Source organism: Vespa velutina, chromosome 19 (genome assembly GCF_912470025.1).
Source record: "Vespa velutina chromosome 19, iVesVel2.1, whole genome shotgun sequence".
NCBI lineage: Eukaryota > Metazoa > Arthropoda > Insecta > Hymenoptera > Vespidae > Vespa > Vespa velutina.
The window spans coordinates 387,358-413,709 of NC_062206.1; the positions used below are offsets into that span (position 1 = coordinate 387,358).

Consider the following 26,352-nt stretch of genomic DNA (forward strand, 5'->3'; position numbering starts at 1 on the left):
CTCCAGAAAAATATATGGCTGTTTATTACCAGACTATAGGATAAATCCAGAATTTTGTTCCCCAAAGTAAGATCCCATATAATTAGTTTTCTTATAACTGTTCTTAAGTGTATGAATTGAGAAATCTGTATATGTCAATATATAATAGCATTTACAGCAAATAGAAGCAATTTCTGCATCCAAATTATGTGTAAAAATATAATTTATTCCTCTTTTTCTCAAAGGAACAACAAAAGGAACCCTTTAGTAAAAAGCAGTTGATCTCACTATAGCAACAAGAGCTGATTGATCTGCAAACATTCATAATATTTCAGATCTTAACTCTTATTATAGTTTCAAGATTACCTACAGCAAGAATTTGTATGCAAGAATCTGCTTATATTTGCCAGTGTATTTAGGGAAGTATGGCGATATTGTTATATTATTATTGTGAATTGTTATCATGTTCACAAAATGTTTAAAAGTTGAATAATATCATTTAACAATGGACAAGATTATTGTCTATATATGTATAGTTGCTACAAAATCTCTTTTAATGATTAAATCACTTTTTCTACTTATGGATATTACAGCTTGTCTTCTAACTAAAGTATAAATAAAAGATCATATTTTGCAAAGATTATATGAACATACTTAGATGGTAGAATTATTTTTTTAACAGCATAAACATATAAAACCTCTTTTCACGTAAAGCTGTATTATGCAGGTAAACTTGTTGTTACCTATTATAAATAAAATCTGCTAAATCGTCGGGCTTAGATTGCGCAGTATTTAAAATTTTTCTCGTATGTAAACATAGACTTGGATAATATCGTGTTCTATTCAAATATAATTACTTATTTTAATACTTTTAAAGAAAATCTAACAAAAACATGAATAATATATAATTAAATAGATTTAGTTTATCTGATCAAAATTTTAGAATTAGTATGAGGACGGCGTGAAAATGGATAAAAATATATAAACTACAAATTTCTATTGCATTTGAATTCTTTGTAAATAACAAATATAATAGATAATAATCGTAAAACTATATAAATTACATAAATTTTATATTTTCTTTTATATTTTGCTTTTCTACTTGTTGTAGATTGCAAAAATAAATAATTCATATTTAATAAATATATGTGTCTAATAATTACATTGGAACCCTGTATTTAGTGTGAAAAATGTAATTTAAATAAAACTTATCAAGTAATAATTTTTTATAGATAATACCGTTGATTTAATGCACATAGTTCCTGCATAGTACTTAGTGAAAGAAAGCAGATAGACGCTTTTTAAGTTAAGTCGTGTTATCTATGTCCATACAAACTCTGAGTACAAATTATATGTACACATGTTATTATTATGAATTTATTTGTGGATTACGCATTTTGCTAAAACTGAGACTGTCTGTTTGATTCCTAAAATATTATGTATCTTTATTAGATTAGAGATATTATCGTAGTCAATTTATTTATTTTTTTTTTCTTTTTTTTTTTTTTTTTCTTTTTTTTTTTTTTTCTTTTTTCTTTTCTTTTCTTTTCTTTTTCTTTTAATATTGCATGATACTTGGTGTTAACATTTTATCATCTAGAAGAATTGTGTACATCTCACAATCATTTCACTTTGCGTATTATTTTAACATTTTTATTAGCCAAATTTTTATTCATGATTGTTGAAAATGTTCAGTTATTTGGTCGCAATGACTCATTAACAATATTATGTAATATCCTAAAAATGGCAATATATCATAACTAAATACTTCTGCATGTGTGTAAAATAATTATTAATCACAGAAGCATGAAAACTAACATTGTATGTATCACACATTTCACCTCTCAAGGCAATGTGACCATTTTCCGATAGTATGCAAATATTCTCTATCATATATATATCGCGTAATAATACTTAAAGAATATCTAATCTAAATTGTACTATATTGCTTATATGGAAAGAAACTAGATAATAATTCTATTCTAAAGGTACAAATTCGTAATCTTAACGAATATCGTGAAAAAGCGTACAAGGAAAATATATTGCATTTATTCAGTTACATGCACTTTTGTTTTTTTAATATCAAAGAAAATAACATTCATATGAATGAGATATATTAAACAATAATACTCTATATAATGGTAGTAACTTTGGAATATTTGCATATAACCGATATAACTAATTGTACTGGTCACATGTTAAGACTACTATTTGCAAACTTTACGTGTAGTTTGCATTTGTTAAAATATTATTGAATAACACTGCAAGGATGGTATTCATATAAATCAGCAGCTTTACCTCCTTATTCGATTGCTTTAATGTGTAATACAGACTTAAAATCTGCATATTCCTTATTATACAAACGCGATTGTTTAATTCTAAATATACATATGTGCGTGCACATATTTTTGGGAATTCATCACCGAGCAATTTTTTTGTACAATACAATATCTTTCTCTAACTTCACATAGATATATCCAATAGTAGGTACACTTTTGTATTAATGTAAGCGCTATTTATTCAAGAAACATTGCAAACGGTTTAATGCAATGCGCAATTATCAAATTCATTTCTCTCATACATTCTTACATTATCCGATATAATAAATTATCTCCTTGTCTCTCAATAATTAAAATCCAACAAATCTTCCTCGTTTTAATATATCATTCCATGTCGGATATTGGACATGTTTAAAAAATGAAGTAAACGTTATCCAAATGCATGTCACAATATCTTACCAGAAAAGTGTAAGTCCATATACAAATCATTAGCTGCAATCTATAGAAGAGAATTTCATTGTGTCTTCTTTGTATATTCCTCTTGAAAAAAGTTTCAAAATACCGTTATTAACAGTTAATATCAACAATTGATATTCCTCAACAGTGTAATGGATTAATGGTATAACACATTAGTCAACCTAATGTGTTAATCGCCTATTTCATATAGTCTCTTGACTATTCACTGACTGAGAACTGCGTGATGTTTTCCGATTCATTGGCTCCAAATAAGCGGCGGGTGCCCATCCCTCAACGCCTGTCCCTATGAGTTTAACAAACCACCAACCTGCGCAACCAACTTTCAGAAGTTCTAAATTGTCACCTTCATGCATAGTGACTTCAGATTGCCCAACAGCGCAATAATCTGCTAATGCTACATATCTTCCACCCTAATGGCAAAGAAATAGTTTCTATCATATATACCACGTATCTTGATTTTAAAGCTAACCATATATTTTATTAAAATTAGAATAATAAACTTACAGGTGCTGGACCAGGACTGTCACCAAAAGCATCTTCATCGTCAGTATTACTATTTTCTGAACTCCAAGCGACATCATCTTCCGTTGACTGAGACACATCTGTTATATGTGAAATAACGCTATTGCCATCCACTGAAAGTGTGCGTAAAGATCCCGAAACACTATTTTGAGCTTCCCAGGAGATTGTTTGGCGTAAAGGTCTAAAAATAACAAGAAAATAAAGAATTAAATGAACTCAATAAGAATTTAAACAATTTTATATGATTAATACTTGTGATTAGATTTTCCAAGCGCCGAGTTTTGTTTTCCTTTAAGTTCAGCTAATTGAGACATCAAAACACCTTTGATTTGTTTTACCCAAGATTGCTTGACGTCTATACTAGGTGCTTGTATTGTATGAACCTCAGCTCTACCTTGGAGCCAAATTTCAAATCGTCTTGCATCACCTTTTACTGACTCTGTCAAACCAATCTGAGACATCTATATCAAAAATTAATTGTTACATCCACTTCAAAATTCGAAAAATAAAAATTATATCGTCATACCTTCAAGTATCTTTTGAAATGATAAGTAGCTTTATTGTGTGCTTGAGGCTTGCTATGCTTACAAAATATAAGCGCTTTTTCATATAAGAATATATGTCGTTGTGATGGTTTTAATCTTAAAAGATTAAGTTCACGTTTACTGCTACTCCAAACACTAAACGAACCTTGCAATAAAAGTTCACCCTGTGCACTTAAATCGCCCTGAAGATAAAATAAAATAAAAAGTGAATAAATAGGAAGTAAAAATCAAATAAAAATAATTAAACGATTAAAATTTAATATATACTTACACCAAACCCGGTAATGGCGGTTTGATGCATGCTATCGTTAACACATTTTAATACAACCAACATACAGTCTATAGCTTCCTGCAATTCTGTGCAACATGATGGTTCATCGCTATACTTTAACAAATCTTTCAATAACAATTGATACTTAGTAATTCTTTGAACAGGCTTTAGAAGATAAGCTGCAAGTGGAAGTTTGTGACCAAGTCTTTGCTGACACGCTGCTAAAAATTGTGGTTCATTCTGTATCTGCTCGCGTAATCTTTCTGATCTTGGAATATTTTGACAGTAATAACTATACAGCCTGAAGAATATCTCTCTCTAAAAAATTATTTATACATTCTAATAATGTAATTTAACATTTTTCTATTCTTTATCAATTTTACAATAATGATTATCATCGATCATTGATTCATACCCTTTGAACAAAACAAAGAGCAACAAGCTCAGTATTTGAAATACAGTTTTCCAAATCCCTCAAAAATGTCTCCCCATGAAAAATGCAAATTTCCTCTAAGTTCCCAAATAATACATCGGCTTTGCCGACTAGTGCTACTGGTATTAGATGAGCCATTGCTTCATTCGTTAACTCTATTTTATAACCTTTAATAATTGAACCTAATTCAGCAACATAAATCCGCTCTGTATCAACAAGTTCTGCTAAAACATGACCCCGTTTTAAACGCAAAGCTTCTATATCCCTTGGTTCACTTTCTGGCGATGAAGATTCTCCTTCTATAGGGCTCATTTCCATCTTAAAAATAGATTTTTATATTAAATGTGAAGATATTTATTAATCTAGATGTTTGGAAAACTTTAAAAATTTATTTACCTTTGGCATTGTATTGGCTTTCTTCAAGATTCTACCAGGTTTTACTATTTGAGGCAGTGATTGTAACGGCTTTACTGGTTCTGGTGTTACGGTTTGAACTGGTCTTGTTGGTTTAATTAATTGTTGCTTGAGTGCCATAATTCTTTTATCGCACATCAAAGATACATCTTCTATTCTTTGTAAAACCTTACACAATGAATATTTACTTGAACAAAAATATTTCGTTTTTCCTAGGTAAAATGAATCGCGAAAAGAGAGAGAGAGAGAGAGAGAGAGAGAGAGAGAAAGAGAGAGAGAGAGAGAGAGAGAGAAAAGGAAAAAGAAACAAGAAACAAATTCAAACCTGAGTAATAAGTGCTTTAGTTTCTGGCATAACAGAATCTTGGAAAATACACCTAGGATGATGAAATTCTTCTGCAGCTTCTATTAACTGCTGTAATTCTTGAAGAGCTTGGTCTGGAGGTGTTGTGCTGTTTTGTGATGCAAGCAATTCTATACCACGTGTACACCAAGTATTAGCCTAAATAAAAATAAAATACATAAGTAAATATATATTTATATAAATAAAATGCGAAATATGATCAATATATAAAATAATTCAAAATTTCTGATAAATAGTATAAGTGAGAATATTACCTTATCTATACGCTCCATGAGTTCTCTGCATTTTGTTAACATATGCAACCGCCTTTCTAATCGTTGACTAAGAATAGTACAAATCCTCTGGAGCTCTACGCATTTGGGTTCTACAACATCTGCAGGACACTGGTGTCTTCCAGATAACAATTGTTGACCTGCAGATATCACTTCCTCAGCACGATCTATGTCTCCCTATAAGTATATATAATTATACTTATATGCAACTTAAATTATTAAGACAATAGAACTACAAGCAATCATATTTTTGAAAAGTTCTCTTTTAAAAATCTAATAAAATTTTTATAAAGAGATAGACTATTATATACGTGCAGTGCAAAGTGAAAAATAATAGTTATCATTCTCAAAAAATATCATGCCAATATACGGCATGAATCAAATCCCTATTTTTTGTTTCCTTTTTTTTTTTTTTTTTTTTCTTTTTTCTTTTTTTCTTTTAACATAAGAACATAAATATACTATATAACGATATATGTATATTAAAGGATAGAGATTTAATTCATTAAAGCCAGTAAATAATACTTGGTAAAATAAAAAAGATTTGATTTAGATTTAGTATATATCAATAGACATAAAATTTATAAATGTAGATACTAAATTACAGATAGGAATATTTTAAAATGTAAATTCTATCACAGAATACATGTATTTTGTTAAGTGGATTGCTTACCAAGACCCAAATCCACATGGTATGCAACAAATAGGACTATCGACAAAATGAGGAAAGCGGTGCAGAGTAACATTTTGTGCATGATGTGCATTATATATGTTACTGCTTGTGAAATTATCCAAACCAGAATACTTTATATTACTACATTAAAAAAAAAAAAAAAAAAAAAAAAAAAAAAAAAAAAAAAATATTTATTATATGAACTCCATTTTTATGGATTAAAAGAGATTATACTGGTTTGGATCGCTCAATGCTTTATGTGCAACATATATGATTTTAAATGTACAACTATTAACACAATATCATTGTTTTCTTTCTTTTTCTTTTTCTTTTTCCTCTTTTAATTTAATGTTACACGAATCTAACTTTTCTGTGTTTCAATTTTGAAATATCTCTTCCATACATATGTACATATATGTATATATGTATATAATATATACACGAAACATAAAAGTGACAAATTTTCAAATGGTATGTTTACCAAAAATCTTATTCAAGTTGAAAGCCTCCTCAGTGTAGCTGTTTTATTCAATATTTGACTTATATATTTTTCCAATAAAGCAGTTAATAACGCACAACAAATTGTAATTAACATACTCACCCTGCATATTCTTTGAAATGCTGATGTATCACAGAGCAATTGTTCAACTCTTGCTTGAGTCTCCCCAACTTCTGTCATTTCTTCGACAGTTTTTAAATGTTGATCTAATGTGGTTTGTAGTTCTCTAAAGTCTTGTTCGAACTGTCTCAAGGCTAGACAGTGTCTCAAACGTGAACTGTGATGTGACCAAAATAGATCAAATGTACGTTCGGTTTCTTCCAGTTGCACAAGTAATCTGTATAGAAAGCAAAAAAGGAAGCACCTATATAAATATATAAAAAATTGAATTTTGTTGGATTTATTATTTTTACCTTTCTACTGCTGCAACATTTCCTAATCTATCTGGTGTACCTTTGCCAGTTAATTGTCGTACACTATCTAAAAGAGCCTCCCCATGTCTAGCGGCACTAAGAATTTCTTCTTTCAATTCATTATATTCTGCTTGCTGTTGGGATAATAAAGTTGTAGTAGCAATCGTATTATTAGGAAATTCTATTTCAGCTAAACGCCGAGTAAAAGAATCCAATGCAAGTGATACATCTTGTGTCATTGATGAGAATTTTTCTAAACTCTATAAATTAGAAATAGAAAAAAATTATTAAAAACATATTATAATCGTAGTTATTTACAAACAACTAAAAATGCAAAAGATATTCTGGAAGATATATTTACAATTCTATTTTGTATCCAAGTATGATGACAGTATGATAAATTCCCACCTAGTTGCTCAGTAAGTTGATCTTTATCTACAAACTCATAGAGTTCGGCAACATTTGCTAAAAATATAACTCGAAATTTAAAGTCTTCTCTGAACAATTTATTTGACACTTCTGATATAGCTTTTTGTAAAAAACCAGCTGGTCGCAAAACATATGCTACATGTACCAATCCAGGGAAAAATCCCTAATATGCAAACAAAAGAAAACAATTAAATGTTTTGTTTTAACAAAGATATTAAATATAACAATATTAACAAATTAATACCTACAGAAATTTTCAACAGGACTGTTTTGACTGAATTCCATTTATCATTTCTTCTATCGATAATTAAATGGAATCCAAGATCAGCTTCTTGTAAACTGAAAAATATTAATTTCATTATATACTCAAAAATAATACTCTCTTTCTCTTTTTATTTATTGTTTGTTATATATTTGCAATAATTGTAAAAAATTGATTCTTACGTTGGCACTGAAGTGAGATATAGCATGAGACGCTGATAATCCAAATCAGTCAAATTATGGAAGCTACCATTATCAGGAAAGGTAATTATTGGACAGCCTTCTTTAGTCTTTCCGCCTATGTATAAACAGAAAGAAATGAATAATTCAATAAGATACAGAAAATAAATAAATTAAATATTACAGTTAATTATTGATCAATTATTTATGTTAAATAAAAAGTTGATCTTTATTTACCAGCAATTATAGCATATTGTGGTTGAAGAAGGTCTGCAACATCTCGAACTGCAAGATCCCCATTCTCTATTTCGCCAGTCATACTCTCAACATCTTCTACAAAATTAATAAAAGTAATTATATATATATATATATATATAATTTAGTAATTTCTAACGATACCATTTTAACATATTACATATAGACATTTTATTTAAAATTCTAATTATTTAATTTTGGCATTGTACACATTTTATATTAATTATTAGAAAAGTTAACTTAATTATTTAACGTTTTATCCTTTAAAAAAGAAACTTACAATAATCATTGTAACATAAAGTAGAGTATAAAGTTAATTAAATGTAAATACATGTGTATATAATTTCTTAGCAATAATGGTTTTTATAATTTTTACTGACAATAGTACGCACTTCACTATAAATCTGTACATCAGAACTGTGAGAGTAGTGTCTGATCCTAGATTGCACTCATATGACCTTGCAGAACCCAACCAGTTGAAACAGTTCCCTGCTGTACCCACAATATTGCTAATATAACTGTATATTAAGAGGCTCTCAAACATGATGAATTTTAGAAATTTGACGTCTCTTAATATTTAAGATATATTTCGCGAATAATTATTATAATATAATGTTTAACAATCTGTCCTTCATTATAATGTACAAACAATGTATACCATTAAGATGAACTTTAATAGTAATCAAGATATGTTCAAATATCATCAATTATAAAATGCTATCTTCCTTTTTCTAAATTATTTCCTTTGCGTTAAGTAGATTAATAATAAAATTTAATAAAAAAAAAAAAAAATAATATTTTCAGTTATTTTAATGTTCTTCAAATTCTAGATACATTGAGAAACACTGATCAACTTGATGGTAATATATTTCTGGAATCTGAAATATGAGAAATATTAAAAATTTCTTTATTTCTTATTATATATAAATTATGTAGGAAGAAATCCTCTAATGTATTAAAAATATTTATCATAATTTCACTTTAATATAATTTAATTTTTCTTAAATGACATATTTCAAAATAGAAAAAGAAAAAACATTCTTAGATCATCTATTAAACATTTATTATTAAACATATGATATATATGAAATTTTCGTTTATTAAGTATATTATTAAATAATATTTGAATAATATTTGTTTCTTAAAAATATCAAAATAATTTTTTTTTTTTTACACATCAATATATATAGTAATTATACAAAACTTTGCATTTTCCACAAAAAATCATTCCTAATTATTAATAATCAAAAACAAAATAGCCTAGTCAATGAAAACTCACCATTTTACATAATTGTTATTCAATGATTTCCATTACTATCATGCACATTTCTTTTTTACAAATTAAAAATATTTTACATGCAATAAATTTATCATGGTATTTACATATTCTAATGTGTAAGGATAAAATTATTTTTTGTACAGGTATATTTTTCTTATATGTATCTTTCAAACAAAAAGAATTAAATTTGCAATAATTTCAATACTTTTAAACAGCATTTACTTTAGTTACCGCTATAGGTAATGTTGTCCTGTCTACTAATAAACCGTCAGTAGTTATTTGATAACTAATATCATCCTGTGTTTTATTAACAGATGTTAAAAAATAAGTGCCATTTTGTCCTACTGCTTCACTTGCAATTACTACAGGTAATATTGTACCATCCTCCGTCAATATTTCTGCTGACTCAGAATGTTTCTCAGGTACATCTTTTTTCTCAGTTTCAACTTTAATACTACTGTGAGTCTGCGTAGGTTGTGATCTAACTAAAAATTCTAATTTTGCAAATTTAACTTGTGGAAATTGAACTTTCATGAATCTTCTAAATGTAGAATATCCCATGATTTTAATATCAGGTGAAACTTGTGTACAATACTGTGTATATAAATCGTGAACAGTTTTACGAGTAATATCTGGCGGAAGATGTAACGGAGCATTCTTAACAAGTTTAGTCTTTTGCTTTGCTTCCTGACATTCTATAAAATTTTTTAAGAACTCTGTAGCTATCTTATAAATATCCAGAGAAAATGTATTGTGTGGAACTTTTCCATGATTGCCATGAACTCTTGGAGTAACACCATGAGTTATTAAGTGCTTTCTAATTCTTTTTATTTGATAATGTGTACAATTTTCTAAATATAAAAAAGCATCTAAGCACACTCTTCTTCCTTGATATACATAATGAGCTCTTAATCTACGTCTTTCCGTATGCCTTGCAGTTTCATAAGGATTTGTTAAACATGCCATTGTTACACCCATCAAGTACATATCATGTTCAGCTTTCGTTAATTCTGCAATGTTTAATCTATGTCTATACACTGTTTCAGGATTTAGTCCCTTAAAACATTGATCGTCTTGACATTCACAACCACGCTTAAAACGTTCCAAAACTTGGGTAGGACTGTCCTCCAATTTCGTGGGATCATAATTTGAGTCTGCCTTTGTTTTCATTTTTGTCATATGTTTCTTTGACTTGGAAGTACTTGAAAGTCCTATTTGCTTTACCTACAGATGGAAAATATATTGTAATAAATACAGTTTCAATCAATAATAGTAATTTTTTATAAAATATAATTATCAGTTAAGATTATTTTTATATTTATTCTTACCACTTAAATAATTCTAAATCAATTTATCATTTTAAATGAAAATAATCTTTATTATTTACCTTATTCTTTGCTTCAACTTCCTTTACATGTTTATCACTGTTTACACACTTCACTACCTGACTTTGGTACGTCAAAGCAGATTCTCCTGTATCCATATCCGTTACCTCAGTTCTTCTTTTTGATACAGCAAATATTATTTTCTGCTATAGCATCAAAACAATAATAGAATAGTATTATGATTTCATAAAGAAATATTTTTAATTCAATAAGAATGAATTGTATACAAGTAAAATACGCATGTTCTTATCGTTAAAATGAAAAAGAATATTATGTGTATCAACTCGTGCACGAATGATTTCATTTAATACTTGTCAAAATTTCCTAAACAAAACGTGTTTGAAATCAACGTGCAAGAAGGTCGAATATCGCTTGTCACACTTTTGTCTTAATAATTTTCACCTTCATAAAAACATGATAATTCGTGCCCTTACTTACCTTCAATCGTTTCTTTTTCCATATATCCCATTAATACGAATTCCATTAATATCGATAACACACAATATCAAGAGATTCCCCTCTATAAAACACCATTTAAATGAAATTTTCGCTTAATGTTCTCGACGTTACGAGGCAGTACATTCGACGATATGGCGAATGTTCGCTCGTACGCCACATAGAGGGGGAACAAACTCCAGGATCGTATTCGTTGCTATTGGAGCCCGGGTATTCAAAATATAATATTCATCGAATAGAGGAATAGTATTTAAAAATAATTCGTCGTAACGAACAAAGAGAAGAGAGATGGACGAGGGGAAAAACACACACACACACACTCTCATATTAAAAATAACAATAGCATGTAAAATTTTGTAGGATTAAATTTTAGTTCTTTTTTTTCTACGATCTAAACATAAAATAATTATAAATAGTCCGAGCGAGAAATTTCATATAAAATAAAAATCATTCTAGCGCGTATAAAGAACGGGGTAGTCGGAATAGAGAGGGAAAGGGGCAGAAGGGGGAGGGGAGGGGAGGGGATCGATGCTAAGCACGTTGTTCTTTTTCTTTCATCCTTTCTTCCTTTCTTCTTTCATTCTTTCTTTTATCTTTATACCTTTTATTTTGCATAAAAAAAAGAGTTTCTTCGTACATATAAAGATACGAAATTAAGATGCAATTCCTTTTACGTTCGAACAATGTGCCATAATTATCCGGCTAATTGCTTTCAATAGTCCTACGTTTGCGTTATATAAGAGAGAAGAATCGTAGCAATTATTTTCTAATTGCCCATGACATATATATCTTTCCGTTGTAGATCGTGCGATCGTTGAAATAAATAAATTATTTATTTACTTTTTTTTTCTTTTTCTTTTTCACACGCGCGTTATATCAAATACGCGATAATTAAGAAAATTAATTGGATCAACGAAATGGCAATTACGATTACGATTATTTTCTTTTCTTTCGTTTCTTTTTATTTTTATTTTCATTCTTATTTTTATATGCACGTACTCGCTTATTACGTATTTGCCAAAGTGCGAATTAGCGTTAGATACAGCCCTGATATATATCGACTAAAAGGAATATAATGATGCAAGAGAGGAGAGAGGGAGCAGGGGCGAGGGTATGACAGGGAATTGGAGAGGAGTAGAAGAGACGGGGGACTTGAGACCGCATGCACACTTCGCGGGAGTAAACACGTTCTCTCGTACGACGTTATACGTAAACGACAGTCCACAAATAACGCAGGCGACGTACATTGACTTTAGAAAGAAGAAAAGAAACGATCTAAGTTTGTGTATATATATATATACATATATTATATATATATATATATGTATGTATAATGTATATATACATTTATGAACAAATGAGGAGAAACAAGCAACGAAACAATCGTTCTTCCCGTTTACGAAAAAGAAAAAAGTATTCTGGCACGACATCGATACACATTTTTAAATATAGCGCCATTCTTAAATGAATATCTTTCGTATTTCAGAGAGTCATCGGAAATAATAATTGAGGAAATAATTCGACCGGTTGGTCGGTTGTTCGTAACATTTTTCCCACGAATCGATATTTCCTTATCGCACCATGTTCCCTACTTATCACCATGTTCTCTTACATGTTATCTATGTATGTACACATGCAGGTAAAAATAATACTAATAATTGAAAATAATTAATAGCGAAGGATAAGGATCGAGGAACCAGAGAGATTGGAACGAATTAAAGAGATTGATTGTGGTAAATGACGTTAAATGTATTATTGTTTTTATGTAATACGTGTAAAAAGAAAACAAAACAAAATGAAAAAAAAAAGAATACTGCGAATAAATCGTGATAGAAAACCGGCTAACGATTCAAACCTGCGCATCTCGTCGAGCAATGCTGATGACAGGGACAGTTGCAGCTGTGCACAGATTTTCGACGGAGGATCATCTTGCCTCCACGACGGACGAACCCGCACGTCTCTTTCTTTCTTTCTCTGTTTTTTGTTTCTGTTACTATTACTGCCTTCTGCTGCTGATGCTACTGCCGCTACTGTTACTGTTGCTACTGTCGCTGTTGTGTCGGCGAAAACCGATTTTTCACGACGACAAATTCCGGTCGAATGCTGCGCCGACTTACGACGACAAAAGGAGGCTCTACAGGAGGTCTATACGAGGATACCGTTTTCTCTCATTTGATCGATAGAGAGGAGGCAACCGTGCGGGTAAAGGAACGAACGAACGAACGAACGAACGAATGAACGAACGAGAACAGTTAAAACACAAGAGGGGTGGTATGTCCTCTCGTACGCCCTTCTCGAACGATGCACCCGGTGTCGACGACTCTTTAGTTACGGCCTTGCAAACCTTTTCTTCTTCTTCCTCTTCTTCTTCTTGTCCTCCCACAACCTTTCGCGCGTTTGCACTCACTCGAAAATCGATCGCCGATTGGCCAATCGCGCGATTCTCTCTTAACGATCTATATAACTTGTCTTTTAATTTCTTTTTTCTTCTTCTCCGCTATTTTTTAATAGAGGGAAGATCGTAAAAAAAGAATGCGACAAAAAGCTCGTATTTCTTTCTTTCTCCCTCCCTCCCTCTCTCTCTCTCTCTCTCTCTCTCTCTCTCTCTCTTTCAATTTGTCTTTTTATGCACTCGGAAGAGACGATTACATCGTTCTTTCTCTTTCTATCTTTCTTTATTTGCGCATCGTTCATCCACGAAGATGCACGGCGCCGCCATAACACCGCAATGGGAGCCGCGACCAATCAGGCGAAAGCTATGCCGCACGGGCGAAAGGTGGATAATGCCACGTGACTCGTGCAGCATGTATCTCCGTGTTCAAATTTTGTTTCGTTTCGTTCAAATTTGTCTTTGATATTTATCTATAGAAAGTATCCATTATTTTCGTATAAAACTAATAGTTTATCTTTAGCATTATTTTATCGTATAAAACTAAATAATTGCTCGTACCTTGAATCAATTGTTTCTACAAGCTTTCTAAGGTTATGTTTCAATGGGTAACATTTGTTATTAACGTTGTTTGTAATCACTTACCTTTTAACCTCTAATCAGGTTTTAATCTTTCACTCGGAGAAAATTATTTATTTATGTACTTACGAAAAAGAAGGTCGAAACATAAACGTACATAAATATACATACTATATACTTATCGGAATGTCACGAATTTATCTTCTAAAAAATTCATTATCGTTTCGTTCTTTTTACAATTGCGATTAAGTAAAAATACATTTTTAAAAGCGTGACGTCGGCAATGATATATATATATATATATATTTTTTTTTCGTTAGAACTCGTTAATCTTTTATCGTACGGATACCTTGGCAAAATGTTAAAAACGATAATACGTTTTAATGTCTACGACTGTAAAGGAAAAGTAAAAGAAAAAAGTAAAAACAGGAATATAACGCTTTTGTAAAACGTCACATCTTTTTCTTTTTAATTCGAAAATCACGTTGAAATCAATTTATCTCGATAATGAATAATATTTCTGACTAAATGATATGCGAATTGTGTGTGTGCATCTGTGTATGTACACGTATATAATAAATAATTCGAAAATGTTAAATTGAATTTAATATTTTCAAAGCATTATTTGGGCCATCGCTTCCGACGATCATGTACTCGTTAAGAAGTGAAAACAGAAATTAATGATCGAAGGTGTTCAGGATCGAAGAAGAATATCGTCGACGCCCCAACAACAAAAGACAGAGAGAGAGAGAGAGAGAGAGAGAGAGAGAAAGAGAGAGAGAGAGAGAGAGAGAGAGAGAGACTAGGATAGGATATATGTAATATAGGAGTACTGAAGGGTTGACAATAAGTTAAAGACGAAGGGTAAGTAAAAATCGGTTTAAAGGGATGAGGGGGTGAGAGGTGAGAAGAGGATTTGGTAAGAACTCTTATAAAATTGTACTTTTTCGTCCGAAGGCAAGAAAGGGAACGTTCGTATCGTTCGCGACTCACCAGCCTCTAGAAGTTCGAGGTCCAGATTACCGCTCCTGCTACGGCTGATGCTACTACTTCCGCAGGCATTGCTATAAGCGGATCTGTGGGACTCCTCCATGGCGCGAGACGCACTACGCTTGAACTGTTCCAGGAAACTGTCTATCTGATTTTCAATGCTGCTCGGTGAGCTGGCCATCTCTTTCGGATATCGAACGTGGGCCGTGTCGTCGTTGACGGACGACGGGGAGGTTAGAAGATAGATAGATAGATGGGTGGATAAATGGATAGACAGATAGATAGAAAAGGAAGAAGAAAGAAAAAAAGGAAGAGAAAAACAAATAACACAGCTCAGAAGAAGTAGTAGGGAAGAATGTAAATACGTTGTCGCGATGACAACAAGGAAATAAGAAGATGAAAAAAAGAGAAGGACAAGGTTGAGGAGATGACGAGGAGGATGACGAAAAACAAGACTGACTAGGACGACGTGTAAGTGTTCAACGACGTTCTTTTTGTTTTTTTTTTTTTTTTTTTTTGTTTTTTTTTCCCCGATCGATTCGTCGTGCTTATAAACGGGCACGCACTTCGATGCCCGTGATGCGTGCCTACATTTTCCAATTGGCCTTTTCTTTTTTATCAAAACGAGACGTAAGAATTTCTTGACGATCTTTAGTGTCACGCGCCGCGCTACCACCGTACGACGAATCCTCGGTCTTATCCTCGTCGGCCCCTGCAATACTTCCTCCCGCTCTACGTCGCATATTCGCTCGCTATCGAGGAACGACCGGAACTGAAACGCGACGCATCGTATGCCGCAATGTTCCAGCGACAGGTGTCGCCACTGTATTACCTCCCTTTTATCACCTTCTTCCCACCACCTTCGATTCGTACCTATCTTGCGCATCAACGTGTGAAGTTCTTCTTTTTTGTTCCTTTCCTTTTCCTTTTAAAAACTAATCCCTTTATTCCTTCGAACAAATTTAAATCGACCGACCGGAGTTCTTAATACATCGTTTATTTTTCTTTTTTTCGTTTCTTTCTTTCTTTCTTTAAGCCTTAACCTTGTTATTAAATCGGTCTTTTTTTCTTTTCTTTTTTTTTTTTTATACGAAGCTCCGTATACGCTTTCATAACTCGAGACATCTCTTGTGGGGATTCGATTTGCCGCTACCCGATGTATGTTATTATCGGATCGCATATATTAAAATAACGTAGATGTAAGATAGAGAGAGAGATAGAGGTTATGTCATATATATTTTCTGAAAAAGACGGATAGATGATACACTCGAGAATGTCAGATCTAGTTTGATTCATACGGTGAATAATATATCGAGATTTGATTCTTAGCTGGTGGCGCATTTGTGCGCGCTCGTTCTGTCGTACGTTTGCTCGCTCGGTAAAAAAGATAAAGATTTCTGTTTCACAGACATGAGACATAAAGGAAGGAGAAATAGGAGTGGGGAAGAGAGAAGAAGAAAAGAGAGAGAGAGAGAGAGAGAGAGAGATCGAGTTAGAGAACTTACGAACAGATCTTCATTGTGATCACTCGCGTCGCGAGGTCGGCAGAGTGTGCACGCGTTACGTTATAAAATATTTCCTCGTTATTCATTTATTCTTACCGTCTTCTCTTTTGCCGACAGCTCGTGGGTGTGTACTTAGATCGTGTCTCACGACTTGATTCAGCAATTAAACAGAAGAATAAAGAAGGAATAGAAGAGTAATAAAAGAGAATAGAAGAAAAGAGAAAAGAAAAGAAACTCGAGCAGTTAATAATTTTCTACTATCATGGCCGGTAGGTTGTTCACTTTATTAAATTATTACTTATATTAATTTCATCCATAATTATATTTAGTCTTAACGACGACGAGAAATATTCTCCAACTATCATTACCTACTTCTTAATTCGATATATATGCGTATACATATATATAAATATTATATAGAGTTATAAAGAATATAGAAAAGAGAGGTTATGTACGTATTCTATCGAGTGAATCGTCCGGCCGGCACGCGATAAGCTCTTCTCGCCGGTTTAACCGGTCTTGACCTAATAACCTTCTCATAACATGATTAGCATCGTCCAACGAACGAACCATTAATCTATCTAATCCCTCTTGATTAGAGGACTTCTTCACGTACTTGACGAAGAGAATGAGAATACGTAGAAATATCATATGTAACAAGGCGATCGTTCTTTTTCATCTTTTTTATTTTCTTTTTTTTTTTTTTTTTTTCTTTCTTTTTTTTCTTCTATATCCTTGCCCTACGAATCGTGTGTTCCATTTGTCAAGAGGGAGGAGGTGAGGATGAGGACGAGGACGATGATGAGGGGAAGAGTAGGAAGGGGAGGCTACGTGCGCAGAAATTACTGAACGCGCGTGCGCTATTTCCCGCTCTTTTTTTTCCCTACCGTCTTAACAACCTCCCTTATCCCCATCTTGCATAATCTCACCCCACCCTATTCTATCCTGTCATACTTTACCCTCCCATTCACTATGTATCGCGTCGATTGGCGGGAAATACGTCGATTTTTTTTAATGCAACTTTCCCCGATAGTATTCAATCATAAGTTTGTCTTCATTGACTTTTTTTTTTCGAACGAGATGCAACGAAGTTTGAATGTTGGAACAACGTAGAAATTACAGACTTATTATGTCGGCAACGTATCTGAAAACGAAATCTGTGTGTTGTTTTCTCTTTTTTTAAATATCTTTTTATTTTCTAATTTTTTTTTTCTTTTTTTTTATCAGACCTCTCGAGGTTCCTTTTATATGAAATAAGATAAGTCATCGCCTCTACGGTATCTCCGACAGTTTATTCCTGGCTATTCGAGGGGAGAAACTTGGCGGCTCCTTGCCAAATGTCGTAGATCTTGTTATACTTATTCTGATGCGTTAGAAATTGTTTCGTACACGCCCGGCGAAAAGTATTTTGCGGAAAAAAAATCTACGTAAACGGGTTCTATCTCTATCCGTTCTGAATCCCTTCTAGCGCAACTCCATTGGCAGACATTTATATGGTTTATTTTATATTCTTGATTCTAACGTAAAATAAAGAAAAAAGAAGAAAGAAAAAGAAAGGAAAAAAAAATAAGTTCTATAGATAATATCGATCTTGATTTTCTTTTTTTTCCTTCTTTCTTTTTGATCGCTTGCTCGTACTCGTTATCGCACATACCTATATCGTACGTGTTTTTCAAACGATATTAGAAAAAGAAAAAAATAAGAAAGCTAGAAAGAAAAAAAAATAAATAAATAAAAATGTCAGATTCAAAGAGATTTTCTATCGAACCTTTCATCTTTTTTAAATCCGATTTAATTCTCATTTGTATAATAGATATCCACTGATCGTACGATATGATCCATATCGTATGATCCATACAATGAGCTTATCGGATGACACGCGATTATATAGGTTGTAATTGATATATCCTCGAGAAATAATTTCAAATAAACGAGATGTTTGATCGTATTATAAGACGTTCGCATATAAGAACGATATTGATCTACGTACGTATATATGGATCGATCGATCGATTAATCGATACTATTGATCGATCGAGATAAGTTCAACGAGTATTCTGAACGACGTTTATCGTACGATGAAAAATCCTTCCACGATTAATATCATCGTCAAACGTTATTCGTTAGTTAAGGACAATGATATATCGTCGGAGAGACGTTTAAATAATCACAACGGTACGAGCTAACAATACATATATGAAGAATAGCTTGGCCTCTTACAGTTATGGGAAGAAAAGCATCGTGTTACGAGTTACGAGCGGTTTCCTCTACAAGATTCTTACTTCTCCCCTCATCTTATTCCGCAAAATATTTCGACTTGTTTTATGAGCAACGTCAGGTTCGTTAACCCCTTCTTCTTCAACCGATACTACCACCGATATCTATATACGTTGCTTTCACGCAAGGTCGAACTTGTCTCGGTTAAGATCAGCACTCGGAGTCCTTTGGTATGACGGTCTCTGGCACACGTGTCTCTCTACTAGCGTCTTTCTACTTTTATATATCGGAATACTCTTCTCTTAATCAGTTCTATATTTGTTCGATCGATAATTAACTTAGTCACTCATACTCTCTCTCTCTCTCTCTCTCTCTCTCTCTCTCTCTCTCTCTCTCTCTCTCTCTCTCTCTCTCTCTCTATCTATCTATCTATCTATCTATCTACCTATTTATCTATCTATCCATTTTATTTTATCTCAAATATACTCAATAATATTCCAATTAAATTTCAGAGATAAAAGGAACGAGAACGTGCAGCTAAGGCTTTGTCGACCAATCGATGGCGACCATTAGATTCAAGGGAATATTTCTCTTGGTCGTTGCCGATCAAAAAAACTCTTACGACTTTGCTCCTTGGTCGCTATTAAATACATTGAATTTAATATATTAAAGTTCGGACTAAAAGTAACTTTCTTAGAGACCAGATACTGGTAGCCAATGTAGTCTCCGAGCAGGGCTTGAAATGTTTCCAAAAATAACTCCAAAATTGTTATATAAAGGTTCTGATTAAAACAGTTATGAAGAACCGAAATTTCCAACTATTATCTGTGTTTCGTTTAAGATTTATATTTCGGTTTCTCGTGTCGGTTTCGAAACAGTTATAAAATCGATTCTACTTTTGATTTGTCGATAATTGATATCATTAATTATCGCGGCTACATATTTTTTTTCTCACGCGCACCATACTATTCGCGATAGGGGAGTTAATAAATTTAAGTTTAGATCTTTTTTTGTCTCTTGATATTATATCTCTTATATATTAGATCAAAGACAGTTCGATTACTTCGTATTTATATGATATATATATATATATATATATATATATATATATATCTTCTTGATCTAGGAATGGATCTAAAGAGACAAGTGAGACCCTATCTTATAAGGAAGCCTGTCTGGAGCTGAGAAAGAGAGAGAGAGAGAGAGAGAGAGAGAGAGAGAGAGAGAGAGAGAGAGAGAGAGAGAGTGTGTGTTAGACGAGTGCTTGACCTAAGGCAAGGTGTATGAATTGCATTTCGTACAAATGTGAGGAGGCTGCTTTGCTATTATAAGAAGCCGTCCTCTGTATAAATATAAACCATCTCTATGTGGTAGAAAACGGACAGCCGGTACTCTGCCTCTCGGGTTTCGTCTCCGTATCATAATATGTATATATCCATAGCGAGACTATACCTTCGTAACCCTCTCTCTCTCTCTCTCTCTCTCTCTCTCTCTCTCTCTCTCTCTCTCTTTCTCTTTTCTTTTTTTTCTTTTTCTCTCCCTCGAAGGAAAGATGCACTATTTTTAAAAGCCACCAAGAGTCTCCTTGTTCCATCATCCAGACGGGGTGTTTATGATGTGAATGGAAAATTTTCATATAATCGAAGAAAATTTTAAGAAACTCTATGGTGGCAACAGTAAAATTACAAATGTTTAAACGTATAAACGTTAAACGTTTCAACGCATTCATATAATATTCATTCGATAATTGTTAATTCTTGTTTAATCGATTATCACGATTTTTAATGGTTATTAATCAGATTGAACGAAACAGAAGGAGGGTGGGGAGGAGTAGGAAATGTTAAAAAAAGAAAAAGGAAAAGAAGAAGGAGAAGACGTATTTTAAATGTAATCATTGAAAATACTGTACGTGCGGTTGTGAGATTACAAAACCGAGACAACTTCCGATCTTTCTTAAGAGACATCGCCAGCAGAAATATGATCTACAAAGATCCGTCCTTACGTTTCCTTCTCGTCGCTTACGTTTTCCTTCTTTACGTCTATCTCTATCTCTATCTCTATCTCTATCTCTATCTCACACATACAGACAAAATACCTCTGACTCATTATTGTTACTTGGCATTTATTTACTCTTAATCTCTCTCTCTCTCTCTCTCTCTCTCTCTCTCTCTCTCTCTCTCTCTCTCTCTCTCTCTCTCTCTCTCTCTCTCTCTCTCTCTCTTTCTTTCTATCCTGTAAAATTCACATGCAGAATAATCTCTTTCTGCCAGACCGCTGCCTACTATCCTAGAAAACGCGTAAAATCTATTCGTATTAATATCATCGTACGCTGGTAAAGTGTTGGAAAAGATCGTTGTAATACGACCTTCGTTCCATGTAAATCATTCCAAAAGTGTTTTGGCAACGTGCACTCCTCTCGTTGCTTCGATCATACGGGAGTCGTGCAAATACGAACATTTCCGACGCTTTTCTCCGTTCATTTTATTATTAAACCTCTCTTATTTATATTTTTTTATTTTTTATTTTTTCTCTTCTTTTCTTTCCTCCTCCTCCCCCTCTTTTATACCCTTCTCTTTCTCTCTCTCTCTCCTTCCTATCAATTAAATAGAACAGAAACGTTTAATTAAAGTCTGTCCCTCGGGGAATTTAGGGATTCCAGTTTGAAATAAAATTTAGGGATTTAAGCATGAAAATCTGATCAAATTTAAATATTATCATTTGCTATTTGTTTTCTTTTTTTTCTTTTAGGACGAATTGTTTATTTTTTATTTATTTATTTATTTATTTATTTCATATATTTTTTTCCTTCGTCTTCTTCTTTTTATTCTTCTAAAATTTCATTCCATTGATTTATTAAATTACGAAGTATCAAGAGAAAAAAAAATAAAAATAAAAATAAAAAAAAAAGCAGGAGAAAAAAAAGATTTGAGAAATCCTTGATATTGGAGCAATCAAGATGAATTATTTTTCTGGCACGACGGCCATTCGTGAAATTCTTCCTCGTTTAAAAGGTTATCGTCGTTATTTGTGACGTATGCGATGTATGACGTACACTTTTTAAAAATTGTGTCGGGGGAAAAAAAAAGAAATAAACAAGAAAAAAATAATAAAAAGAAGAAAATAAAACAAGAGATAATTATCGAATCCGATTTATATTCAAAGCTCTTTATTAATTTACCAAGTAAATTGATTATTATAAACCATGTAATAATGGATGGAATATTAATTAGTCGTTGATAATTGATAAAAAGTAACGAGTCATTTCAAAGATCGTCTTTATTCGAATTTACCTATATCCAAATATTTTTCTACGTTAATAATTTTTATCCTTGACGTAAAGTATTACTATATGTGTTACTATTATTACCTCAGAAGAAGTAAGAAAAGAATGAATAATAAAAATAAAAATAAAAATAAAAATAAGAAAAGAGCTAATGAATTCAAGCTATCTGATTGTATCCTGTAGATATACTATTTCAAGCGTAAACGCGTTACTTTCGACGGATTCTGCGTTACGCTCTCGTTAACTCGTGAACGTTTGGAATTTACATTGAATTTCGTTGTCTCGTGTTTTTCAAAGATTCGCTATTTATTCGGTATATCTTTACGAGTATCAACATACATACATACATGTATATACATACATACATAGAAGCGTCTAATATTAGATCGCTTTTTATTACGAAAAGCAAACGGATGCTGGCCAAATTTTGCGATAATCCCGCTTGCGTATGCCGCCTCGCGAACATGCTCACAAAATAGAAATAGATATTCGTTATAAATAAAGTGAGTGTTGTTTTGAGAGCAAAAAAAAAAAATAAAAAAAAAAAAAAAAAGAAAAAAGGAAAAGAAAAGAAAAACATTAAAATTTCAAAATCTCAAGCATTCGTATATAAACATTGAATGATTTCAAGCTACATACGTGGCGCGAAATCAAACCTTAAACCCATGCCAATTTATTTTATCTTTTGAATAAAAGCTCTCCTGTCAAACGAGATAAATCGTCGAACGTGAATCCTTGCTTTTCTTTTCTTTCTTTTTGTTTGTTCCTGTTTATTTTTTCTTCTCTCTCTCTCTTAAAAAAAGAAAAAAAATTATGAATGTCTCAACGAAGGAATCGAAAACCGATGGGAATTTTTCATTGACAATCGATGCCATCGTGCATCTATTATCGGATTTCTTTTTGAATTCGAGAGATAAAAAGAGAGAATGTATAAAAGAGAGAAAGAGAGAATACGTCAAAGCCATTCGTACTTAACGTCACGGACGTTTACCTTAAAGTGTCCCATTGATATAACAATTGTTTGTTCGATAAAAAATTGTCAATGTGAAAGATTGGTAAAAATTATTAGAGCGAATAGGACAAAAAATTGACGATGGTAACAGACAGAAAGATATACATATATATAGCGAGAAAAAGAGAAAGAGAACATTTTCACAATAGTTTAAACTTCCATGGAAGACGATTAGTAGATATCTAAATATATATTCTAACTCTCGGATCAGTGCCAACTTCTCTAGGAGAGCGTTTAAAATCTCCTTTTACGTACCTCCTCGAATTCCTTCAATTTTATTCCTAAACTTCAAATTCCTAAAATTAAAGGACGCTCCAGATAAGTCGTGCATATATCAAACTCGTTTAAGGAATTTAAAACGTTTCCCTTTGCTCGACTTGACTCTGTCCGATAAAAAGAATATACACGAGTAAAGATACTTATACGATACTTTTAAAGAAGTTACAAAAGAAAAATAGCATTAAAAAAGAATAATAATAATAATAACTAAGAATAAAAGTAATAATAATAAATTAAAAAAAAAAAAAAATCATTAAATGGCTATGAAGAAAAGAGTGCACTTTTCTAGTAACTCTTGTATCTTTTAGTATGATAACACTTTGAACTCGGAGGGGCTCGTTGACATAATTTCTCGACCCTTATCTTTTTCCCTCCCTTCTTCTCTCCTTCCCTTTCCCTCTCTCTCTCTCTCTATCTCTCTCTCTCTCTCTCTCTCTCTCTCTCTCGATGTAGAGAGAAAGGAGATTATGCAAACAGAATGAATTGATTGATGAGTACGTCGTAATACGTCTGTCAATTTAATTTTGGTATTTCTTACGGATAATTTAAATTGTGTAGTTTTATAAAGGTGAAATGTAACTTAACATTTATTTATAATATATATTATGCAAAAGAAATATTAATAAATGTGTTTACAGGATATGCTTGGGTAACATTGGCCACAAACGATGCCTATTCTCTGGGAGCATTGGTATTGGCCCATTCTTTGCGTCGAGTCGGCACCAGATACGAGCTAGCAGTTTTGGTTACTCCGGGAGTAACGAGTATGATGAGGTACATTTTTCTTTTTTTATTCTTTTATATATATTCAAGTCTCACCATGTAATCTAACACGAAAGACATCCTATTTGTTAGAGAAAAATTGGCAGCGGTATTTTCCTTGGTACAGGAAGTAAATGTTCTCGATTCGAAAGACGAAGCTAATCTGGCACTTTTGGCGAGGCCAGAGTTGGGTATTACATTTACGAAATTACATTGTTGGAGGCTAACTCAATACGAGAAATGCGTTTTTGTAGATGCCGATACGCTTGTGAGTAAAAGAAAAACAGATATATTCAAGATAGCCAATGAATAAATATGTATCTTTTCTTCCTTTCTTGCTTATTTTTTAAATTATTATTATTATTCTTTTTATTTATTTGTATTTTTCTTCTTTTTTTGTAATTTTTCTTTCCTCTTGAATTATAACGAAACGAATTTCAGGTCGTAAGAAATTGCGACGAGCTGTTCGAACGTGAAGAATTATCGGCCGCGCCTGATGTCGGCTGGCCCGACTGTTTTAATTCGGGTGTATTCGTCTTTAGACCGTCCCAACAAACGTTCGCTTCCATCACCTCGTTCGCAACAGCTAAGGGTTCCTTTGATGGGGGCGATCAAGGTTTATTAAATATGTACTTCAATGATTGGGCACGAAAGGATATATCTAAACATTTACCGTTCATCTATAATATGTGTTCTACGGCGGCATACTCATATCTTCCCGCTTTTAAACAGTAAGATCTTTTACAAATTTTTTTTTTCTTCTTCATCTTCATCTTCTTTTACCCTCATATAAAACGTATCATTTGTGAATGTAATTATTTTTTTTTTTTTTTTTTTTTTTTTCATTTAGATTTGGGGATGACGTTAGAATAATACACTTCATTGGGATCACGAAACCATGGTTACAGTATTTCGATACGATGACCGGTATTGTACAACCGCCATCAGGCTTGAACCATTTGCAACCGTTGCTACAATTATGGTGGAATATCTTTTGTGACAAAGTCCATTCACAATTATCACCCGTTATGGTAAGTTCGCATCGTTACGAAAGCGTTGAGTGTTTTCATAGCTTTTTGAAATTCAGTGTGTAGCAAATAACTTAACGTATATATATATATATATATATATATATATATATATATATATATATATACACTCGTAAGCACATAAGGTCGAGTAAAATTTTTGAAAAAACAGTAAATCAATTTTTAAAGTAGATACTATACACATATACGTTCTTATCGCGATGGCGTATTATTTCGACATAAAAAAAAAAAAAGAAAAAGAAAAAGAAAAGAAGAAGAGAAAAGATATTTAGACACGTTTTTTCTTTCTTTCCTTTTATGAACGTTCGAAACGAAACATTAAGCTGTCTTGCACGCATACAAATATTAAAAAATAATCGTCGATACTCTTGAGTGAACTTAAACTGGAGAGAGAAAGAAAAAAAGAAAGAGAGAGAGAGAGATTACAATCTTTATGAATGAAATTCTTATATCGTCGACATATATCACACCTCGTATCGCTTGTTTATCTGTCCATTAATTTTCCAAGCAAAGCAATGACCAATTGAATTCGAGTAAGATTAACGAAGAGGTAAGAAATAGAATATGATCATTGGCTATAAATTTCTAGTGCGCTCTTTTCTCTTTAGTAGTTAAAAAAAAAATATATATGTATATTAGCGTGCACCGTAGAAATTATTTAAATGTATTATAAATAGCGTATGATCTGTATGACTGCGACCAAAGGAATCGCTTTCTAGAAATCTTTACGGGATCCCCTTTTGAAAATATGTAAGACCAAAAAAAAAAAAAAAAAAAATAACACGATGTGCTTTCATAGTCATGTAAATAATTTTTTTTTTTTTTTTTTTTTTTTTTTTTTTATGTAGGATAGTGTAATTGGAAGTTCTTAGGCGGATCATAATTTTTCAAATGATTAATT

The 26,352-nt window shown here is 32.2% G+C and overlaps 3 protein-coding genes across 13 annotated transcripts in view; 1 reads left to right on the top strand and 2 right to left on the bottom strand.

The window, feature by feature from the left end:
- On the bottom strand, positions 1-17,530 carry LOC124955861 (guanine nucleotide exchange factor DBS-like). 5 transcript variants are annotated; one of them, XM_047510898.1, is made up of 18 exons: positions 15,348-15,477; positions 13,242-13,883; positions 8,659-8,758; positions 8,249-8,344; positions 8,015-8,129; positions 7,819-7,909; positions 7,503-7,733; positions 7,142-7,401; positions 6,831-7,065; positions 5,539-5,733; positions 5,246-5,422; positions 4,903-5,088; positions 4,489-4,824; positions 4,074-4,391; positions 3,784-3,984; positions 3,510-3,718; positions 3,240-3,438; positions 1-3,145 (listed from the first exon to the last, which is right to left on the bottom strand). In XM_047510898.1, the coding sequence occupies exons 4-18, from the start codon at positions 8,328-8,330 to the stop codon at positions 2,918-2,920; spliced, it is 3,063 nt and encodes a 1,020-aa protein (XP_047366854.1). In that variant the 5' UTR covers positions 8,331-8,344; positions 8,659-8,758; positions 13,242-13,883; positions 15,348-15,477; the 3' UTR covers positions 1-2,917. The 5 variants fall into 5 exon arrangements, with proteins under 5 accessions (XP_047366854.1, XP_047366853.1, XP_047366852.1 ...); XM_047510897.1 differs by lacking the exon at positions 8,659-8,758 and having other exon boundaries at positions 13,242-13,842; positions 15,348-17,530; XM_047510896.1 differs by lacking the exon at positions 8,659-8,758.
- On the bottom strand, positions 9,450-11,073 carry LOC124955866. The gene is made up of 2 exons (XM_047510908.1): positions 10,933-11,073; positions 9,450-10,769 (listed from the first exon to the last, which is right to left on the bottom strand). The coding sequence occupies exons 1-2, from the start codon at positions 11,026-11,028 to the stop codon at positions 9,753-9,755; spliced, it is 1,113 nt and encodes a 370-aa protein (XP_047366864.1). The 5' UTR covers positions 11,029-11,073; the 3' UTR covers positions 9,450-9,752.
- Positions 15,467-26,352, top strand: part of LOC124955864 (probable serine/threonine-protein kinase kinX) — an 18,174-nt gene continuing 7,288 nt past the window's right edge. The window contains exons 1-6 of one of the 7 annotated variants that reach the window (XM_047510902.1): positions 16,749-16,884; positions 16,967-17,118; positions 24,279-24,414; positions 24,496-24,670; positions 24,844-25,133; positions 25,253-25,433. In XM_047510902.1, the coding sequence (XP_047366858.1) occupies positions 17,112-17,118; positions 24,279-24,414; positions 24,496-24,670; positions 24,844-25,133; positions 25,253-25,433 (789 nt within the window). In that variant the 5' untranslated portion in view covers positions 16,749-16,884; positions 16,967-17,111. Of the gene's footprint in view, positions 15,816-16,748; positions 17,119-24,278; positions 24,415-24,495; positions 24,671-24,843; positions 25,134-25,252; positions 25,434-25,959; positions 26,002-26,352 lie in introns of those variants that run through there. The other 6 variants (XM_047510904.1, XM_047510903.1, XR_007103014.1 and 3 more) reach the window with 6 other exon arrangements.